Genomic DNA, 23519 nt, shown 5'->3' with positions numbered 1-23519 from the left:
AAGGGTGCTTCCTGATTCCCTGTTGCTCCCTCTACTAGGCAATACCCATCCCTACACTCTACTTTAGACCACATGTCACAGCTATGTCACCCAGCTTGTTTAGCCCCAGCCATACCCGAGAACTAACCATGTCATGAATTAGGCTTCGGGAAACTCCACACTTTCCCCTGATCCCAAATGCGATCTCATGTAGGTAATGGAGCACGGTCTAATCATATGACCTTTATTTGCAACCTTGTTATTGATTGGGTAAGACTCACAGGGCCCGAAGAACAGAACTAACTTAAGACAAAATACTAACTTACTACCATTTTGGTATTCACAGAAGGCACTTACTCATTTTGGTATTCACAGGAGGCACTTACTCATTTCGGTATTCACAGAAGTTAGGAGTCCTAACTTTAGGACTCCTAAATGCCTTCTGTGAATACCGAAAGTCTTAAAGTTAGGATTGTTCTCAGTTTAGGAGTAGTAAAGTTAGGCTCCTAATTTTAGAACTACTAAACTGAGAAAAATCCTAGCTTTAGGACTTTTGGTATTCACAGAAGGCATTTAGGAGTCCTAAAGTTAGGAGTCCTAACTTCTGTGAATACCGAAATGAGTAAGTGCCTTCTGTAAATACCAAAATGATAGTAAGTTTAGGATTTTGTCTTAAGTTAGTTCTAAGAATTGGGCCCACAGTTTTAGTGGATAGCATCTTTTTGCCTGGTAGTATTCTACACATTTCTTCCCCAACCCATAGGGTTCACTGACAGAATATCATTGACAAAAAGATTGTGTGGACAAAAAATGGTGTCAAAAATATCGAGAACCAAAATATTGAGAAGATAAGCGTACGTAGGTAAGTATGGATTTACTATTCTTAACTCTACACCTACGTACCTTGAAGATATATAAATCGTCAAGGTGCATATATGTGGACATATATTTAGTAAAACTTTGCTTACCCATAGAAACTTACCTTCATGATATGTTTGGCCTCAGTATTCCTAACACAAAATGCTATCCACGCAATTTTTTTCCCGACATTTCATCTAACACCGCCCATAGATGCCTCAACATCTTCAGTTGCGTTAACACCTTGAAATACTCTCCAGCAATGGGAAATATTGGTCCAATAGGGATGTTCTGTCAAACGATAGCTGATACCGCCTCTTTATATTGTATAAGTTGTCATTTGGCATCAGGTACCCCCTGAATTCACTCTTGTCAAGGCATTGTCAGACATCTTGTCAGAAACATTTGTGCTTCTAAAAGAGAGAAAAGACTGGGCCTGATTAAAATGCATATTACACTGATGTAATAAGTGTCATATTGTGTTACTCTTGTTGCCCAAAACTCATGAAATAATGCTATATCTCGTAATTTCTCACTGTGTGTGGTAAATATTTACCACAAAAGCGCAGTTTGCTGTGAACAATGCGAGCAATAGATTGCGACCAGCTGTTTTTTCAGGTGCTTTTGTTTTTTGCAGTATTGTTTTTTTTTTAGCAAAAAATGCATTTTTACATTCAATGTGGACGCAAGGCTGCATTTCATGCTAAAATACACGCCAAATGCCAGTTTTGCCTTTTGTGTAATTACACTTAATTTTATATAATTATGTGGAAGTTTCACATAATTGTGCAAACCCAATTTAAGCAAATTTCGCACACCCCGAGAAAAGACCTTACAAATAGGAAAATCAGCAGATGATGTATTTAAGATTTCTTTCAGTCATCACCATGATGTTCTGCTCTTAGTGCAATTCCCTAGTTTTATGTTTTTTACATCAAACCAAACTCTGCACCTTTACTGACGCAGAAGGCAACAACAACTGATTTGATGCCATTTCTGAACTAAATTCTCAGCAAAACACAAATGAAAGCATCTTGTTGATAATTATACTGAAATATAGTTCAATAGAGGACTTGAAAGGGGCAGGTAGGGCTTCAGGACTAAGCTTTTGCTTTGGTGAGAAATCAATGAGCTTTTAAAAAATGACCTTAGAGCCCAATAGGATAATCTTTGAAAATCAGATCTTTGTATGTATATTACATTTAAGTACCAATGTAAATTGAAACCCATAACAATATGTGTCTGAATGTCGGTGCACGTTTGTTACTTAATGGTATAACCTTCACTAAGCATAGCATCTTGTATCACCATACTGTTACCCTAAAGTAACCACCCTAACTAGAAATGTTCTTGCTTATATATTTTGTATCCTTTAATCCTTGTTTTGTTTTTAGTTAAGAACATAAAAACAACTTTCAATACATGGAGGCAAGGAAAGAGAAAAATAAAAAATTAAATCATCTTGAAAGCGTTCCAACTCTAGAAATCTGAGGAAGAGTCTGGGTGCGGCGTTCAGTATGGTCTGGAGTTTGCAGAGCACAGACTTGTTGATCATGGCGTAGAGGACATTTCTGTAGACTAGTCTGCTGGTTATGAGTGCATGGGTGACGGTCTACCTTGATTCGGTGGTATCCATCTGAAGGTCTTTCGGAGGATGCGGAGGGTGTTGAAGCAGCTGGAGGCGACAGCGTTGACCTGTTGGGTCATGGAGAGGGAAGAGTCGAGTACAATGCCGAGGTTTCGGGCGTGGTCTGTGGGGATGGGAGGGCTGCAGAGGGCGGTGGTCCACCAGTTGTTTTCCCACGCAGAGGGGGAGGGTCCGAGGACGAGGACCTCTGTCTTCTCCGAGTTGAGCTTCAGGCAGCTGCTGCTCATTCAGAGTGCGACGTCCTTCATTCCTTCCTGGAAGTGGAGTCTGGTGGTGATGGAGTCCTTGGTGAGGGAAAGGATGAGCTGGGTGTCATCGGCGTAGGATACTATGCTGAGTCTGTGCTGTCTGACGATGGCAGTGAGGGGGCCATGTATATGTTGAAGAGTGTGGGGCTGAGTAACGATCCTTGGGGTACTCCGCAGTTGATTTTCGTGGGTTCGGAGAGGAAGGGTGGCTGTCTGATTCTTTGGGTTCTGTTGGTGAGTAGTGGATCCAGTTGAGGTCGGTTCCCTGTATGCCAGCATCTTGGAGTCTGGCTGTGAGTGTGCGTTGGAAGACGGTGTTGAACACTACATAGAGGTCAAGTAGGATCAGGGCTACAGTGTGTCCTTGGTCGAGGAGGGTGCAGATGTCATCTGTGGCGGCAAGTAGACCGGTCTCAGTGCTCTGGTTGATGCTGAATCTGCACTGGGAGGGGTCAAGGATGGAGTTTTCTTCGATTAATTTTGTTAGTTGGCGTTGACAGTCTTCTCGGTGGCTTTGGTCCGTGCGACCTGCTGAGGGTTTCTTGAGCAGGGGTCAGACTTCTGTGTGTTTCCAGTCATTGGGAAAGATGCCGGTCTCGAAGGTGGAGTTGATGGTGCATCGTAGTTCCGGGCGATGGTGGTGGCGACGCTGTGGAAGATGTGCGGGGGCAGGGATCCATTGGGGCTCCTGAGTGGATGCCTTTCATGGTCGAAGTGATGTCTTTGGTGGTGACTGAGGTCCAGGAGGTGGGCTGGCTGGCGTTGCTGGAATAGAAAGTGGTTTCGGAGTCAGGTGTCTAGTCATTGAAGTTGTCGTAGAGGCCCTTAATTTTCAGATGGAAGTAAGAGCCGAGCTTATTGCAGAGGTCCTGGGATGGGGTGATGTCCGTGGTTTCACTGGGGGCTTGGTGAATTCCTGGATGATGCTTAAGAGTTCCTTGGAGTTGCTGAGGATCTTGTTCAGGGCTCTTTCGATCTTTTTTTAGCTCATGATCAATGGATGGTGAAATTGTTTCCATAATGTATATGTGATGCATGTTCTAGAGAGGGTGCGTAAGGTAAGGTAATGAAAACAGTTTCATATTGACAGCCTGGAACTGGGTAATTTATTTCCAGAATCTTCCATTGTTGAGGTTGCTTCCTGGAACCAATAACCTTATTGTCTGAATCTACTAGGGGCCTGGTGGCTGAGTCCCTTAAGAAGCTTATTCTGGCATCCAGAGTCTATAAAAAACGATTAAGACTTCTACTGACTGTTATCAGCTTTCCACAAATGTATTTCTAAAATCTGCGTATACGCACACCAAGTTTTATAAGTCCATTTATTTCTGTAATTTTCCTGTCCTAGGATTGATATTAGGGATCTGTCAGCTGTACCACCGCCCATACATGTCTATCTCACTCTCTACTGCATGTCTGCAAACTGGCCATACCTCTCCTCTCAAATCACAAACTCTTCTTATGTGTAACCATTTATTGCAATCTAGCAATAGCTAGCCTTCTCTATACTATCTATGCATCACACCTTCCATTTGCAAGTGCTCGTTCTAATGATCACACTTAACTCCTATTAACTACCACAAGGAAACTGGAGAAAATGCATGGGTCAGTTCTGAGAGCACAAAACGAATCCCCATAACTCCTAATAACCAACAATAACTATTGACCACTGGAATAGCCACTAACCTACGGTTCCGGAATAGTGTGCTATTCGCCATAAAGTGCTTCAACTCCTCATCAGGGCTAGTTTAACAATTTCATCGACCAATGGATGTGGCCCGTTGACCACAAACCCTGTTATGTCTGCATATTATGCATGAGTTTTTGGGAAACAAGTGTAGTCTCGGCCAACCGATGGACTTACCTTGCCTTGCTATGGAAGCATTAGCCCGGTGGGTGTGTCCACATTTCCTATAGGGCCCGCCAGTGAAGTGGGACCTGTAGGTTTTGAAAATGCAGCCAGACATTTAGGAGGAGAAGTTTGACTTTCCAGGGTATGGCCATATTTTCATGAATCGTATTGCGAGACTCTTGTTTGATACAGCGGCTTGGGAACAGCATGTTTCACCTAACAAACCAGCACTACGTAAATAAAAAAAGAATATTATCTGTTTCAGGGAATAAATCAACTCTATCTTGAGAAAATGTCCTAATACCTGGCTTGGATATTATCACTGCATTTTATTTTATTATGTATAAGATCTTAGCTTTATTCGCTGCCACCATCTCAGCCTGGAGCCGTCATAGGTTAAGTGAGCCATTTATAAGTTTATGAACTATTTCTGATATGCCTCTCTGACTGCAAGTCTCTGAGCCCTGAAGAATGGCTTTTGTTCTGTATTTTATTTGTCCCTTCATGTAACGCAACGCGCTGTGTTGTCGATTCTCAGCGAGCTCTTGATAAACCATAGGTGTTGTGGTGGAAATACTCAATACCATACAATCACAGCCTGTTCTCGTAGATTACTGGACCTTATTCAACATGGCTGAGGTCAAGATAGGTCCTTATTTTGCAAATCTTTACCTAAAATGTTGACTCAATAACATGTTGCAGCTTCATAGTGCAGATTTACTACTTTTACTTAAAAATGATTCCATTGTAAATTACACCCAGAGCTTCTTACCCAGTTTGTAACCTTATAACGCTAACACATCCATTTCCCAGATCACCCAATGCGGAATACTTCTTAACCCCCTGGCTGCGGCCGGAATTCCGCGCCTGTGCGTGACATTCTGAGCCCGGGCGTGGTCATGACGGCTCCCAGCCGTCATCAGCACACACCCACCGTAACTCATGACGGCCGGGAGCCGTCATCAGCACCGCAGGGGTTAATAACATATCGTAGTCCTGTGTCGCCCACTGAACATTTCTCAATGATATACCCCATTGCCGCTTTACGTACTGAGGGAGGAGATGTGCTGGAGGCTCTGGAAGTGAGAACTCTCGAACTCTTGCTGCTTTTTCTTGGCCATTTCTTGAGTAACTGTGCACCTGTCACAGAGACCTGCTCGCAACCTGGAATGAAACAGCAAGAGAAAGGCTTTATGGAGCCTAGGAGCCACTAGGAATGTTAGATACAATTCATTTTGGGATGAGAGGAGCCAGGGAGAAGATTCAAACATTGGCAACCCTGTGTAGATCTGCTCTGCACCCACCGTTGTGGTGTGGAACGGCGCTATTAATATTGTATTCGAGTTTTACCTGCTTATCACATATTATTTGACAAACAAACTTACTCACTTCAGGGTTAATTAAACGTGCTTATTTTCAGTTTAATTCTAGCCATTCCTATTTCACCCCATAGGGTATTTCATTCCTAGTCAGTCAGTCAAAAAAGCTTTACTATCGGTTAAAACCCATAAAAGCAGAAGAATACATGGTTTGGGTAAAAACATACCTTTTTTCATTCCTATTCAACTATCTTGCTCAATATATTGCTCATTCCAAATAACTCCTGACTTCAACACAGTTTTATCCAGAGCTCATCAGTGTTCACCTCAAATGGCTCCTCGCTCAAATACTTTCAGTCTGTCAGTTCATCTCTCGGAAACATATCATTCTTCCCCAGGATTTGCACCATCTTCATGTCACTGACTCTCTGTACACAATTTACACACAATCTGTGGGAATGCGATCCTGTAATCCTCTAAAATGTGGGAATGCTACGCTGTGGGGTAGTGGGCATGAAGAATAGGAATTTCTATCAGAAGCGCGTTACTGAAGGATAACGCTTGCAAAAAGAGGTCTAATTCCACAGGAAAAATGATATGTATGGAAAGCGTAAGATTGCCCTGGGAAGTGGGGGTTTCTTGCAAAACGTGTTGTCAAGTACTCAGTAAAGAAATGGGCAAAAGAGAGGTGATTTCTGGAAGCAATTGAGTGGAGAGCTATTTTGGAGTGACAATTATGAACTATTGATGATAATGTATTGAGTATTTATTTAAAGGAGTAATATATAAATACATTTTTAAGCAAGACAATTTGAAAGGAATTGAATATGTTTATAAGATGAAATATGAAATAAATAAGTTTTATTTAACCAAGGCAATTACCTCTGAAAGTGCAATAACGTGAAGCACGCGTATTATTAAGATCCCAGGGAAAACAGTTGTTGAGTAATTGTCAATTGTTGAAGGACTTTGTGACAACAAAGGATATTTCAAGCACCATTTTCGGTGACGTGGACAGTGCACTCTTCCGTGTCCACCTTCTATCCCAAACTCTGTATGAAATAGCAAAACTCCACAGGAACGAACAAACAAGCAAATAAACAAATAAATACACAAATAGCTTGGTTTCTCAGAAGATGATTTTGCAGAACTGAGTGTTGCTGCACCTCCTGGACGAGATTCTTTAACAAGAATCAAAAATTACAGCCGATTTCCTGGAATGAATAACTCATCTGTTGTAAAGTCATGGTGCGCCTTGGAAGGACCTTGGGTGTTACAACTTGTGCCAAGAAGAGTGAGTCAAGCTTTATGTCTGGGTATGAACTTGGCTGCTCTGATTACCTGGAGCTCTGTCTCGGGTTTTTTTGAAGCTCTAAAGTCTAACTCTATTTTAGGAGTAAATTTATAGCTTATGGGTGGCTTATGGATGGCAGGACTGTTCACAATCAAGGCGACGATTTCAATCAAGGTGCAAAGGGGCTTTCTTTGCGCACTAAGGCATTAAGCTTCACAGTTAACAACAAATTGTATTTATTGTTTTACAATATGCAAATTATGCAACCGGGTGTTGTCCAGTGTCAGAAGAACATGAGCACAACATCAAGAACATACAAAAAAAAAATACATTTTACAGATAAAAATAATTCAGAGGACATAGAGGGTGATACATAAACGAAATGGAACAGGATGGGGCATCATGAAAAGTGCATATGCAGTCACAAAAAAGTAATTTTCAAAGAAACTGAAAGTAGCCTCTTCAATTGATGACATTGTGGAACACATCAAATGTCCAGTGCGGAGTACACCCAGGGGCAGGCTGTCCACCTGGGAACACTAGTTGGTCAACTAAGGCGCCAAGTTGAGTGGGGCCAGAAAAAATAGGGATAAATCATACTTCAAGCAACTAAGCCAAACAAGCGCGGGGGCGCCGATGGCATGGCTCACCTAAGTGTCAGTTGTCGGTTATATAGTTTAAGGCTGCCCTTGAGTGGTCCATGGGTTAGTCCTGCCTGCAAGATATGCAATTGTAAATGTTGAGGGATACTAAAGGGTTTGTATTCACCTATTTCAGCACTCATAGAGGCAAGGGAGTAGCTAGAGATATAAAATACAACCACGTTCAACTATATCCTGAATGGCAATAAAGAGGAGTAGGTGGTCCCTTCGAGGAAGCTTTGATAAAATGCCAGGGGATGCCTTTTATATGTAATAGCCCTGTACATGCCTTATGTCCTTCCGTGCATCTTTTCTTCAACCTTCCACTGATCCATCTTTCCATCCTGCTACCACCTTTCTTTCCATCTGTCTTTACTTCCATCCTTCTATCTTTCCTTCCCTCATTCTATCTCCCTTTTATCCTTCTACATTTCAGCCTTTCCATTCTTGAACGCTTCCTTCTATTTTCGTCCATCTTTCTATGCATCCATTCTGGCATCTTTCCTGCCATCCATCCATTGTTTCATCCTATATCCAACTTTAGTTCCTTGCTCTCCTGTATCTTTCAGCCTTTCTTCTATCGACCTATCTTTACTCTCCCCTTGCCTCCCCCTTTTACTTTCATCATTTATCTCATCCTTACATCTCTTTTTTCCTCTCCTTCTTTCCACCCGTCCTTCTTTCCTTGCGCCTGTTCTGCCACTCTTCCTTCCTCACATCTTTGCTTTCATCTGTCTTTCCTTCCATTTCCCTTTTGTGAATTCACTTCTCGCTTTTTCTTTGCCAGTTTTATAATTTCTCAATCTCCCTTCAGGGTGCTTAACTTCTCTGGTAACTCTTAGTCCACACCTACATTTCTGCAACTGTTTTATTTATTAGCTTCTGAGGGGGACCTGGGAGTGGAAGATCAAATTCAAAAGCAGCCATAAAATATATTCAATGGAGACCAGAGTCAACCCCCGCTGCAGCTGCGGAAGCGGGTCCTTCACAACGCCCTTGCATGGAGGGAGGTTCTTGACCCAGCACCAGCTTGGGAGACTATCCCAAATCACATAGTTTTCCCCATTTTATGTCCAAGGCTCATAAAAGATTTAGGTCTGGCCTGAGAGCAGCATGACCTATTGTTACTGATTCTGCAAATTACCCACAGAGTGAATGTTGGGGCTCTCAGAGAAATATTTCTGTCATCTCATGCGAATATTGACTGCTTGGTGTATCATTCCACCTTCTAGGGAGTGTTTATGATAAAATGCGTGGGCAACTGTTTTACATCTGAAAAGTACACACAGTCATTGGATTGTTTGTGTCAATGTTTTTTTACCGTCAATGTGCTTTTTGGAAGGAAATCGATCCTTTTTCATACTTCCGACCAAGATTTGTCCAGATTTAAAGTGCTAACCAGAATGTATGCATGCAGTGCCTGAAACAGCATTTGTGCATGGGCATGCAGTGCCTGAAACAACATTTGTCCATCTGCATGCAATGCCTAAAACAGCATTTGTGCATAGACATGCAGTGCCTGAAACAGCATTTGTGCATGGGTATGCAGTGCCTGAAACAGTATTTGTGCATGTGCATGCAGTGCCTAAAACAGCATTTTTGCATGGGCATGTAGTCCCTGAAACAGCATTTGTGCATGAGCATGCAGCGCCTGAAACAGCATTTGTGCATAGGCATACAGTGCCGGAAACAGCATTTGTGCATGGGTATGCAGTGCCTGAAACAGTATTTGTGCATGTGCATGCAGTGCCTAAAACAGCATTTTTGCATGGGCATGTAGTCCCTGAAACAGCATTTGTGCATGAGCATGCAGCGCCTGAAACAGCATTTGTGCATAGGCATACAGTGCCGGAAACAGCATTTGTGCATGCAGTGCTGGAAACAGCATTTGTGCATGTACATGCAGTGCCTGAAATAGCATTTGTGAATGGGCATGCAGTGCCTAAAACAGCATTTGTGCATGGGCATGCAGTGCCTGAAACAGCAATTGTGCATGAGTATGCAGTGCCTAAATCAGCATTTGTGCATGGGCATGCAGTGCCTGAAACAGCATTTGTGCATGAGTAGGCAGTGCCTGAAACAATATTTGTGCATAGGTAGGCAGTGCCTGAAACAGCATTTGTGCATGGGCATGCAGTGCCTGAAACAGCATTTGTGCATGAGACTGCAAACCCTGAAAACAGGATTTAGCAATGGGCACGCAGTGCCTAAAACAGCATTTGTGCATGGGCATGCAGTGCCTGAAACAGAACAGCATTTGTGCATGAATATGCAGTGCCTGAAACAATATTTGTGCATGGGTAGGCAGTGCCTGAAACAGCATTTTTGCATTAACATGCAGTGCCTAAAACAGCATTTGTGCATGGGCATGCAGTGCCTGAAACAGCCTTTGTGCATGGGACTGCAGAGCCTGAAAACAGGATTTAGCAATGGGCACGCAGTGCCTAAAACAGCATTTGTGCATGGGCATGCAGTGCCTAAAATAGCATTTGTGTATGGACATACAGTGCTTGTAACAGCATTTGGGCATGGGCATGTAGTACCTGAAACAGAATTTGTGCATGAATATGCAGTGCTTGAAACTGCATTTGTGCTTGAGTATGCAGTTCCAAAACATAATTTGTGCATGAGTATGCAGTGCCTGAAACAGCATTTGTGCATGGGCGTGCAGTGGCTGAAACTGCATAAGTGCATGGGCATGCAGTACCTGAAACAGCATTTGTGCATTAGTATGCAGTGCCTGAAACTGCATTTGTGCATGAGTATTCAGTTCCTAAAACATAATTTGTGCATGAGTATGCAGTGCCTGAAACAGCATTTGCGCATGAGTATGCAGTACCTGAAACAGCATTTGTGCATGAGTATACAGTAGCTGCGACAACATTTGTGCATGGGCACGCAGTGGCTAAAACAGTATTTGTGCATGGGCATGCAGTGCCTGAAACAGCTTTTGTGCATCTGCGTACAGTACCTGAAACATTTGTGCGCGGGCGTGAAGTACCTGAAACAGCATTTGTGCATTGGCATGCAGTGCCTGGAACAGCATTTGTGCATAGGCGTGCAGTGCCTGAAACAACATTTGTGCATGAATATGCAGTGCCTGAAACTGCATTTGTGCTTGAGTATGCAGTTCCAAAACATAATTTGTGCATGAGTATGCAGTGCCTGAAACAGCATTTGTGCATGGGCGTGCAGTGGCTGAAACTGCATTAGTGCATGGGTATGCAGTACCTGAAAAAGCATTTGTGCATTAGTATGCAGTGCCTGAAACTGCATTTGAGCATGAGTATTCAGTTCCTAAAACATAATTTGTGCATTAGTATGCAGTGCCTGAAACTGCATTTGTGCTTGAGTATGCAGTTCCAAAACATAATTTGTGCATGAGTATGCAGTGCCTGAAACAGCATTTGTGCATGGGCGTGCAGTGGCTGAAACTGCATTAGTGCATGGGCATGCAGCACCTGAAACAGCATTTGTGCATTAGTATGCAGTGCCTGAAACTGCATTTGTGCACGAGTATTCAGTTCCTAAAACATAATTTGTGCAGGAGTATGCAGTGCCTGAAACAGCATTTGCGCATGAGTATGCAGTACCTGAAACAGCATTTGTGCATGAGTATACAGTAGCTGCGACAACATTTGTGCATGGGCACACAGTGGCTAAAACAGTATTTGTGCATGGGCATGCAGTGCCTGAAACAGCTTTTGTGCATCTGCGTACAGTACCTGAAATATTTGTGCACAGGCGTGAAGTACCTGAAACAGCATTTGTGCATTGGCATGCAGTGCCTGGAACAGCATTTGTGCATAGACGTGCAGTGCCTGAAACAGCATTTGTGGATGTGCATGCAGTACCTGAAACAGCATTTGTGCACAGGTGTAAAGTACCTGAAAACGCATTTGCGCATTGACATGCAGTGCCTGAAACAGCATTTGTGCATGGGCATGCAGTGCCTGAAACAGGATTTGGCACTGGGCATGCAGTGCCTGAAACAGCATTTGTGCATGAGTATGCAGTTCCTGAAACATAATTTGCGCATGAGTATGCAGTGCCTGAAACAGCATTTGCACATGAGTATGCAGTACCTGAAACAGCATTTCCGCATGAGTATGCAGTGCCTGAAACAGGTTTTGTGCATCTGCGTACAGTATCTAAAACATCTGTGCACAGGCGTGAAGTACCTGAAACCGCATTTGTGCATGGGCATGCAGTGCCTGAAATAGCATTTGTGCATGGACACGAAGTGGCTAAAACGGCATTTGTACACAAGCATGCAGTGCCTGAAACAGCATTTGTGCATCTGCGTATAGTACCTGAAACATCTGCGCACTGGTGTGTACTACCTGAAACATCATTTGTGCATTGGCATGCAGTACCTGGAACAGCATTTGAGGATGTGCATGGAATACCTGAAACAACATTTGTGGATATGCATGCAGTACCTGAAACAGCATTTGTGGATGTGCATGCAGTACCGGAAACAGCATTTGTGCACAGGCGTGAAGTACCTAAAACAGCATTTGTGCATTGGCATGCAGTACCTGAAACAGCATTTGTGCATGAGTATACAGTAGCTGCGACAACATTTGTGCATGGGCACGCAGTGGCTAAAACAGTATTTGTGCATGGGCATGCAGTGCCTGAAACAGCTTTTGTGCATCTGCGTACAGTACCTGAAACATTTGTGCGCGGGCGTGAAGTACCTGAAACAGCATTTGTGCATTGGCATGCAGTGCCTGGAACAGCATTTGTGCATAGGCGTGCAGTGCCTGAAACAACATTTGTGCATGAATATGCAGTGCCTGAAACTGCATTTGTGCTTGAGTATGCAGTTCCAAAACATAATTTGTGCATGAGTATGCAGTGCCTGAAACAGCATTTGTGCATGGGCGTGCAGTGGCTGAAACTGCATTAGTGCATGGGTATGCAGTACCTGAAAAAGCATTTGTGCATTAGTATGCAGTGCCTGAAACTGCATTTGAGCATGAGTATTCAGTTCCTAAAACATAATTTGTGCATTAGTATGCAGTGCCTGAAACTGCATTTGTACTTGAGTATGCAGTTCCAAAACATAATTTGTGCATGAGTATGCAGTGCCTGAAACAGCATTTGTGCATGGGCGTGCAGTGGCTGAAACTGCATTAGTGCATGGGCATGCAGCACCTGAAACAGCATTTGTGCATTAGTATGCAGTGCCTGAAACTGCATTTGTGCACGAGTATTCAGTTCCTAAAACATAATTTGTGCAGGAGTATGCAGTGCCTGAAACAGCATTTGCGCATGAGTATGCAGTACCTGAAACAGCATTTGTGCATGAGTATACAGTAGCTGCGACAACATTTGTGCATGGGCACACAGTGGCTAAAACAGTATTTGTGCATGGGCATGCAGTGCCTGAAACAGCTTTTGTGCATCTGCGTACAGTACCTGAAATATTTGTGCACAGGCGTGAAGTACCTGAAACAGCATTTGTGCATTGGCATGCAGTGCCTGGAACAGCATTTGTGCATAGACGTGCAGTGCCTGAAACAGCATTTGTGGATGTGCATGCAGTACCTGAAACAGCATTTGTGCACAGGTGTAAAGTACCTGAAAACGCATTTGCGCATTGACATGCAGTGCCTGAAACAGCATTTGTGCATGGGCATGCAGTGCCTGAAACAGGATTTGGCACTGGGCATGCAGTGCTCGAAACAGCATTTGTGCATGAGTATGCAGTTCCTGAAACATAATTTGCGCATGAGTATGCAGTGCCTGAAACAGCATTTGCACATGAGTATGCAGTACCTGAAACAGCATTTCCGCATGAGTATGCAGTGCCTGAAACAGGTTTTGTGCATCTGCGTACAGTATCTAAAACATCTGTGCACAGGCGTGAAGTACCTGAAACCGCATTTGTGCATGGGCATGCAGTGCCTGAAATAGCATTTGTGCATGGACACGAAGTGGCTAAAACGGCATTTGTACACAAGCATGCAGTGCCTGAAACAGCATTTGTGCATCTGCGTATAGTACCTGAAACATCTGCGCACTGGTGTGTACTACCTGAAACATCATTTGTGCATTGGCATGCAGTACCTGGAACAGCATTTGAGGATGTGCATGGAATACCTGAAACAACATTTGTGGATATGCATGCAGTACCTGAAACAGCATTTGTGGATGTGCATGCAGTACCGGAAACAGCATTTGTGCACAGGCGTGAAGTACCTAAAACAGCATTTGTGCATTGGCATGCAGTACCTGAAACAGCATTTGTGCACAGGCGTGAAGTACCTGAAACAGCATTTGTGCATTGGCATGCACTGCCTGTAACAGCATTTGTGGATGTGCATACAGTACCTGAAACATTTGAGCATGGGCATGCAGTACCGGAGCAGCATTTGTGCATGGGCATGCAGTGCCTGGAACAGCATTTGTGCATGCCTGTTTGTGCATATGTTAGTTCATTAAAGCCAATCACTGGTGTCAAAAGTGGCAATGCATGCGCACTGGTAAGGGGAACGAAAGGGTATATCGAAGCTGGCGAAAACAACAATTGATGGACAGAAAGCAGAACACTGTCATACATTCACCCCAGTACAGAGATCTGGGCCTAAATCCATCGTTTTTTGCTCTCCACACCACCCCAGTTCAGACATGGCCATATGCAAATCAGCCTTGACCCTGTGCCTCATGGGAACAGTCCAGCCCAAACTGCCAAGCCATGTCTTCCCTGGACCAGAATCAAGCATCCTAGGACCGGTTTCTGGCTATCAGCCGTCTTCATCCAGGATAGCTTGACTCCAGTGGTGTGGAGAGCATGGGACGGCTGGATTTCCAGAAACCGGTCCTCGGAAGCTTGTTTCCGGTCCAGGGAAGGCATGGCTTGGCAGTTCGGGCTGGACTGTTCCCATGAGGCACAGGGTCAGACTGATTTGCATATGGCCATGTCTGAACTGGGGTGGTGTGGAGTGCAAAAAAACGATGGATTTAGGCCCAGATCTCTGTACTGGGGTGAATGTATGACATTGTTCTGCATTCTGTCCATCAACTGTGGTTTTTGCATATATCGAAGCTGGCACTTCAAGACTGGTGCGATGGGAGATGCCAATACATGGAGTTGGGTTCTTACCGTACTATGGTACTGGTGTGTGTGAGTTTTGGGTGCATAGATTTTGGTTGCAGGTTTTACTTGTACTGGGTGATGTGCAGATGTACGCGGTTAGTGATGGAGGACTAGTACAGGGGGGGGGTGATCATGGATTTTAATGTTGTGGATCTGGATCTTGGGGGGGTGGAAGCATACATGTTAGTGGGGGCTTGACTGGGAGGAGAAGATGTACAGATGATGGTAATAGAGGGCTGGTAATTTGGATGTGAACCTATACATTGAGACTGACAGAGGAGAGTGACTGAGGGTTTAGTAACTGAGTGGATGCAATTGATCAGACATTTACACCAGGCATAGACTGCAGTTCCATCCGCTGCCACTGCGATGATACTGGTGGAGGGGAGGTGTAATAGAAAGTCAGGGCTTTAAATGGGATGAAAAAAGTGTGGGTCCCTGAAAGGGGCGGGCCTTCCATAATTAAGTGCGTGGCTTAAACATATACACTAAAATTCACGTAGAGTCCCACCCTACCCATCCATTTGCATAGTATCACAACTGCAACTGGCATACGTGACCATTGCTCTGTGCGCATTGCAGAGAGGCCAAGGATTGAATGACCACGTAGTCTGAAAACCTTTTTGTCCCTCACAGGCACTGAGAGATACTCGCACTGCCTTCAGCCACAACTCAATTGCGCCCCGTTATAAGCACCTGGCCGAAACTCAATTGAAATGAAGCACTAGAGAAAAGTAATATGCTGCCTGAAAAAAATTGATTACCTTAATGTTTTTTACACTTATTGTTTAGAAATCGATTAGTGTTTTTGCATGTAACGTTAAGAGCACGAATACAGGGCCTGAAGAGACCCGTTTCAAGGTCCGATTTAAATTACTACCGGATCTGAGGTGCAGAGGGACCCGGCCCACTTAAAGCCGCGATGAAGCCAATTACTAATTTCCCTCTCACAGCCTCTCTGACCCTCTGCCACTCATCTATGTTCCTCTCCTTCAATTTCCCTTAACTGCCAGAAGCATCATCTCCCTATGTTCAAGATTTCTAGTTGTTCCATGCCAGCTGGTTTTTCATTTTTGTTTTCTTCTTTCCATTTTAATACTTGAATGTCTTTATTCTTCAAGTGTGTACAAATTTATGCCAGAATGCAAAAAAAAAACCACCAAAAAAACTGGATTCGCTCTTCACTCCTGCCTTCATGGAAGCCTGTCTGCCCCCCCCCCCCCCCCCCCCACACCCTCTGCCACATCAACCATCTGTGTCCTGTATTATTTTTCATCTGCCTCTTTCCCAGTCCTACTATACCTCTTCCACCCCTCAATTCTACCTCCTCTTCAATTCCTATATTTCGTCTCTCTCTCTCCTTACTTCTCTTGCTCTCCTTCTATTTCTCCCATGACGTCAGCCTCCCACCTCTTCTCCATCCCGCCCTGCCTTCCCCACTATATTAGTCATTTCCATACCTCTCTCGAGGCCGCCTGCTCCCTTCCTCTTCCCACTCTCTGGTGACTCCCTTCTGACGTTTCTTCCACCAGAAATATTAGGTCGACCCATGTCATGCTGCTCCGTCCTGCTTTCTTTGCATTTTGGTATTTGTCATTTTGCACTTTTAATTGAAAAAAATCCAAAATAAAACCAGCCTCCCACACCTGACTTGGAACAGTTTTATAGCTTTTCTTCATCTGTTCTCCTGTCACCCTTCACCTCTCTTCTTCATAGCTTCACAATAAAGGTGCCAAGCGCCGAAAAAGTGATTTGATGCCTCGTCAGGGGTAGTAAATGCAATTAAAATACAATGGAATACAATACAAGAAAATGTCCCATCATCCTGTTGGGATAGTAAAAGGCAACCATTATGGAGGTGCAGTGCCGCTCACACCGCCGAGTCCTGGCTCACTCCTCCTGCTGTAATAATGATAGCCACGCCCTATTTTAGTAGCTTCTTTTCTATTTTTGTTGGCCCTTGTCTCTTGCTTCCTACTGCATTTTCACATGCGCCACCTTTAAATGTCCCACAAGTCATTCTCCACTTGGCTTGCAACCCGCCACCTATTTTTCACCCACTCTATCTCCAGTTCCAAATAATTATTCCATGACTCATTAACCGATTTTCAGTACACTAGAGACAAAAAACAGGTTGTGAAGAGACGCTCTGGATGCTAAGCAAAGAGTACCTTCTGGAACCTTCTACACCAGAGCAGCTGCCAACAGAATGCATCAAATGCATCCATGGGTCTAGTAGGACTGCTCTACTTGGGGAGAGACGTTTTCAAGGAAGTGGCATTGAGAAATGTACTACAGGTTTGTACATAACAGAGAGCGAAATGCACACAACTACTACTATACATATATAGATATGATAGACACATGTACATGAGCAGCTGAAAAGACTGTAGGAAACCGGATTGTGAAACTGGGGGGGAGAGCAGCCTCAGTCTCGCTGTAGGTCTAACAAAGCTAAACCAACCTAGCGCCTAGCACCATTCCCTCTGGTTTCTGTGAGGAACACCCTATTCACCCCTATAGTACGAACAATCAGGCCTTCCTTGAGAATATGCATATGGCATGAGCAAACAACAGAACAACAACAACATTATTGTTCCGAAATAGGTTAAAATTCCGGACACAGTTCGCAAACGATAATAGAATGTAACAAGTAAAAATACATCACAAAGACAATTGGTTAAGGGCATAAGAGTAATGAACATGTAAATATTTAGTAAATAAATACAAAAAAACACACACAAAAAACAGTGGGGAACCTCTATGGTAATGTTATTCTCTGGGGGTCTGGTGACGGTGAAAAAACAGAATTATCGATTAACGTGCCTGAATGCCAATGCTTATTATAACTTGCCAGTGTCGTTGCACCTTCATATATATGAAAATATCTTATGTTGAATTGCAAAGTACTTTTCATACCAGACAAAAGCGCTGATTTGGAGGTCCTACATTAACAGGGGTTTCCTGTCAAGGTAAAGATATGTCTGTGTTGACTGATCGATATCTCTAAATTTGAAGGACGGGAAGGTCATCAGGGTGACAGAGCACCCAATCGCCCTGACAGACATTAAACTCTCCGCCGAATTTCAAATCAGGCCTTAATGTATAAATTTGGGTGAACATGTCTTCTAAGCTGTAAGGAGTTCTGATTCCCTGCAGCAATCTATTTGGTGTTGTACATGTGCAAATTTACGGCACTGTGTGTAAGCGTGCCCTTGTTATGAGGACTGGCAACCAGAAACATAATTTTCATAAAGTAGTGAAATCAGCATTTCTTCATGCAGTTGATGGAACTTAAGCACACATACAATTCTGATAATTGAGAATAGCAATAGGAATACCACAATCACCCTTCAAGCTCTTTTAGAATTCCTTCTCTTGAGAATATCCTGCCTCCTGCTCATCATTTAGCTTTGTCGTAGTAACTGTTCCTACCACATGTTGTATTGAGTGAAAATATATAAATTTGTTCCAAAAAAGTATAGATTTTAGCATTTAGATGCTTCAGCTGAAACAGAGGGTTGATTTGGTTTGTTGGAGTGATAATTGTTCATTGTTATTGCTAGCCTATTGCTATTTTTACATTAAATTCATGTTAGACTTTTTGCTTTCTGAATTTTTTGTGTTTAATGTTCGAATAATAAAGAATGATGCAAAGAGAACAGATAAAAGAAAGATACATTTTGCTATACTGACAGAACAGAAACTAGCGAATAAGAGTGTGAATAAAAAAGCTTAGAACAGATAACATAACCTGATTGCCAATATCACCAACAGAGTCTAGGAACTTGTATGCCATGTATGAGATACAAACTGTATTTTAAATGTTATGTTATGAGAGTTGTAATTTGTTTCTAATTGTATTGCACTTTCTGCTCTTGTAATCAAATTGATTACTGGCCAAAGTTTATTTCCCCATCTTTGCACAGTTCTGTGTTGCCCCGTGGAATGTCTCTTGCTATATAAATACAATTAGTAAATAAGAATTGTAAAAATCACACAGGCTTGGATCATATTTCGATGGGTTTCCTATCACTCCCACCAGACCTGGCACTCGTGGTGTGCCTGGAATGTCTGAAATTGTATTTCTGTATTAGAATCAGCTTTAATGTCCCACTTATATGTCTGCAAACTGTACAATTTCAAGTGCATAATAATCAATAAGGCCCTTCTCAACAATTCTATAGAGATATTAAACACCTGGGCATCCAGGAACCTTCTACTTGATTGAGTGTCATAGAAAACCTAAGGTTAACTAGACTCACCCAGGAACCTGCTGAATACAACCCATGAACCTCAAGAACACAAACACAACCAACCAGACCATTGTCCACACACATGACCCACAAAGATATCCAATGGGGTGTCTAAAGGATGCAAGACCTCACACTTTATGGAGACACCCATGGGTTAACCCACAGATGGTAGAAGAGATCACTGAGTAGTGAGCATGTAGATGAACACAACAAAAACACATCATCCCTGTGCATAGAGATTAAAACCCATAAACACAATGACTCTAAATCAGTAACAGGTAAATCAACACATGCAACTTGAGTGGAAGGGTGGTCATGGACGTACATTTGGTGAAGGTTCACACGACCAGACCCTCATCATGTACACCCTCCTCTGAGTTAAACCAACACAACAAATTAAGACCAACTGCAGCAAGAGGACATGCACCATAGTACTTGTGGGTCTAAAAAATGCCCCTTAACTTAAGATAATGTGCACAATACATATGTTTGGCGAACCACGACAATCAGACACAAATATTTGTAGGTCGCCAACTTACCGATTTTCCAGCACTTTCACGTTTTCGTTTAGGACCTTCTGCTGTTCCCTCAGGAGATGGTTTTTTCCAAACAACTCTTCAATTCTCTGCGTGTCCCTGGAGTTGGGATGAGAGGTGGATACAGATTTGAGGTTACTTTGCTGACACAGCAAGGCTCTATGCAGATTTCTATTGTTAATGAATGGTTACAGCAGTCACACTATGGGTAGAAATAAATATTTAGCACCACCATTCCTGGGGCAAGCAGAGAGAGGGGAGGAAACCTGATGTGCTACAGGGGGTAAAAACTAGGGCTGGTGATGTCATTGTTCACTTTGTTATTTGGGGTTTTATTTAACATGGGTTAGGCTCTAAGTCCGCAAATTCAAGGCCAAGGTAGCTTTTCGAAATATGAGCAATTCACGCAAACATTTGCAAGCCTCGTGTCTATGAGAAGTGTGTAGGACATTTTTTTTTTTTTTTTTTTTTTTTTTAAGTAATAGCGTAATTATTCTGATGTGTTTGTGTCACGGCCACTGGATTTATCCAGAAATTGTGGCCGAATTATGGGGAAAGGTTGACTAATTATGTGACAAGGAAAGGCAAATTGCACAGCATATTATGAGATTATCCAAATTATCCAACACACTCTGTAACATTTTTATCTGCCAATTTTGACACGCATTAATGCATAAGGCATCCCAGTTCTATAAAATATACGTCTTTAAAACTAAAACTAAGCCCATTAGAGCATATTAAAAATGTTATTCCCCAGCAGTTAATGATTTTGAATTGTATGAGGAATGTCATTTTAAGAACAGTGTCCTGTCTACCCTTTAGAGTAAAATAGTTTTTGTAAATCATAAACCATTGTTCCCTCTGCAGAAAGCTAGTCAATGTGTATTGGATTCTTGTAATAACAGGTGCTGCTTTTATTCTGTGCCTCACCGCTATTTATTTATTTATAAAGTTTTATAACTTGTCTTGAGTTGGTTTTAATCTGTATCCTCTGGAAGCACCTGTTTTCAATAAGAAAAAGTGCAGCTGAACAATATAGTACATTACACATTTAGTATGAGGGTGCTGCACTTAAAACCTAAAATAGTGCATCTTCATAATAATAGATAATTTGGGAGTTTTCTAAATTCTACATGCCCTTTTGATGTAAAGATTGCTCGGGGATACTGATGTACACCTGAATTCACTTGAATAATGGAACAAAACCTTTTAATGACAAAGAAGGGGTTGTCCTTTCCATCCCATTTATATCACATTTTTATATATTGGGTTCCTGTCTCCTGCTGCAGACACAAGCCCTACTTGTAAGTTATCAAAGAGGGGTCTTCCCACTCAGAGGTCTCAATCACTCAATGTATAGATACAGAATTAACACGGGTACTCATGTGCAGCATTTTAACAATAGTTGTTCCATCTAAGGAGGGCTTTTTCTTTAATCCGCGAATTATGCAGCAGACGGTGGATTATGTGGGAAACGCAGTCAAACCATAATATGTGCAAATTTAGAGCCCGATTCACAGAACTAATTTAAGACTAAATCCTAAATTTACTACCATTTTGGTATTCACAGAAGGCACTTACTCATTTCAGTATTCACAGAAGTTAGGAGTCCTAACTTTAGGACTCCTAAATGCCTTCTTTGAATGCCTAAAGTCGTAAAGTTAGGATTGTTCCCAGTTTAGGAGTAGTAAAGCTAGGACTCCTAACTATTGTGAATACCGAAAAGAGTAAGTGCCTTCTGTGAATACCAAAATGAGTAAGTGCCTTCTGTGAATACCAAAATGAGTAAGTGCCTTCTGTGAATACCAAAATGAGTAAGTGCCTTCTGTGAATACCAAAATGGTAGTAAGTTAGGATTTTGTCTTAAGTTAATTCTGTGAATCGGGCCCATATGCTGTAACTGCTCTTAATTCTTTGCCATTTCTCTCAGACTCACCGACACTTCTCCATCGTCAGCTCGGCCAGCTTTGCCTGCAGCCCTGGAAAAACGAGAGACAATTAGAAACATGGAGAAGAGGTGAAACTGAACGTGCAGCACAAACATGATAGGGACCCAGGAAAAGAGTGACGGGCATCGGTGGGCGTGCCCTGCACATTCACGACCCTGCTGGAATTAAAGAACGTCCAACTGCAGATGTGGGAAATTTGGGAGAATAATGGAAATCGAAAGTCGGTCTGAAGGAGAGTGCAGAACCCTTTAGAGGTTGATGAAAGCATGCAGATTTCGGTGGATTTTGTCGATGGAGGCAGGCAATGGTCCAGGGACATAATCAGGGCTCGAGTCGGGGTACCACGCGGGTGGACGGCGCCCCCCCACTTATCGATAACTGGAGCAAATGGAGCCACACATTCAATCTTTGGCCTCTCTGGGGCGAGATCGGAGCCCAAAGCCACCTTTCATGACGTCACTTCCTGTCGTGACATCAGCGTCCCCCCCACTTCTATTTTTAGGACTTGTCCCCTGAACATAATGGTGCATTTCGAGCTCACAGAAGGGGCTGTAGAACATGGGACAACCATGGAAATTGGGAGAGAGTTTGCGAGTGAGTGGCAATGAAAGGACCTGTGTAAAGGGAGTTAGGGTTAATGTTGTGTTTAAATGCGTGGTCTGCAGGAAATGAATCCTAATGCAGGAATTAAAAGAATGGATTTAGATAGATTCGGATTCATATCATGGATTGGGGAGATTAGGGAATGTTATGAGACATACAAAAGCGTTTGGGGAGTGCTCGAGGACTAAATTCATGGCTAAGGTTAGAAGGTGAGCAGATGGATTGATAGGAGCGTGACACGGGAGTATTTTTATTTAAAGTCATTTTATAGCACCTCTCAAGTCTGGAGGCTTCATAGCAAGAACAAAAGAGAAGATATATTTTTGTAACTAGGTTGTTAATATCCACCAGCATTTTAGTCAGCCCAACACTCACTAGCGTTAACTTCAGTATTTTTTCTCATGGCCCAGTTGTAGTGAACTCACTGACATGAATCACAAGCTAGTCAAAACGGAGGTGCCATAAATCTGCGGGGTTATTGAGCTGAGGCAGCAGAGTTACCAATCCGTGTTCCTCGCCCCACCCATTTGACCCCAAGGGAGACATTTCAAGCATTTTGCGTTCGTGCTTGGGCATGAACAAACGTACCTGAACCCGTGCAACAAATACTGACACAACTAGAGGTGGGCGAGCCCTTAAAAGCCCGAGCCTGCCTCGAGCTACATGGCCAGCTCTGGCTCGGGGGCCCTCATAGAGCCTCGAGCCCAACACGATCCGCGCCCAGCCCAATACCAAGTCAAGAAACACAAACACTCAGCATTGTCTATGGGCATCTTTTACCAATAGACAATGCGCCCGTTTTGATGTTTTTTTTTTTTTTTTTTGTAATTTGTAACTTGTTGGTTTTCACAAGCCCTGAAAAACAGCGTTGTGTTACAGCTCTAAAAACACAAACACCATGCTTTTTAGAACGTCTTTATAAAAAATAGTGTGCCACACGTGTTTGTGTGTTTAGGTCGAGCCTGGGCAGCGCATGTGCTGTTCTGCGAGGCATGCTGTATTCGAGTATGGAGTTGAAGCTCCGCCCACTCTCCGCCCATTTTTTTCATTGGCTTGACTCATTGTCCTTTGTAAATGCTGGCTTCTGATTTGATAATAGTCTTGATAGTCTCTCCTTAGTACCACCTTGTCTTTATTCGTAACCCCCCATGAGGACTGGCCCTTTTACCTCTGTTGCTACACTGTATGTCTTATTTAGTCTGTAAGCATTATTTTCTTAATGAGTTTC

At 43.0% G+C, this 23519-nt stretch overlaps 1 protein-coding gene across 1 annotated transcript in view; it reads right to left on the bottom strand.

The window, feature by feature from the left end:
* The window catches only part of RBBP8NL (RBBP8 N-terminal like), a 155812-nt gene that overhangs the window by 50479 nt on the left and 81814 nt on the right, over window positions 1–23519 (bottom strand). The window contains exons 3-5 of the mRNA XM_086932847.1: window positions 21676–21718; window positions 19743–19838; window positions 5637–5749 (exon numbers count right to left, since the gene is read on the bottom strand). Of these exons, the coding sequence (XP_086788973.1) occupies window positions 5637–5749; window positions 19743–19838; window positions 21676–21718 (252 nt within the window). The remainder of the gene's footprint in view (window positions 1–5636; window positions 5750–19742; window positions 19839–21675; window positions 21719–23519) is intronic.

This window comes from Lissotriton vulgaris, chromosome 7 (genome assembly GCF_964263255.1).
Source record: "Lissotriton vulgaris chromosome 7, aLisVul1.2, whole genome shotgun sequence".
Lineage (NCBI taxonomy): Eukaryota > Metazoa > Chordata > Amphibia > Caudata > Salamandridae > Lissotriton > Lissotriton vulgaris.
This window is presented reverse-complemented; position numbering and strand designations above follow the sequence as displayed.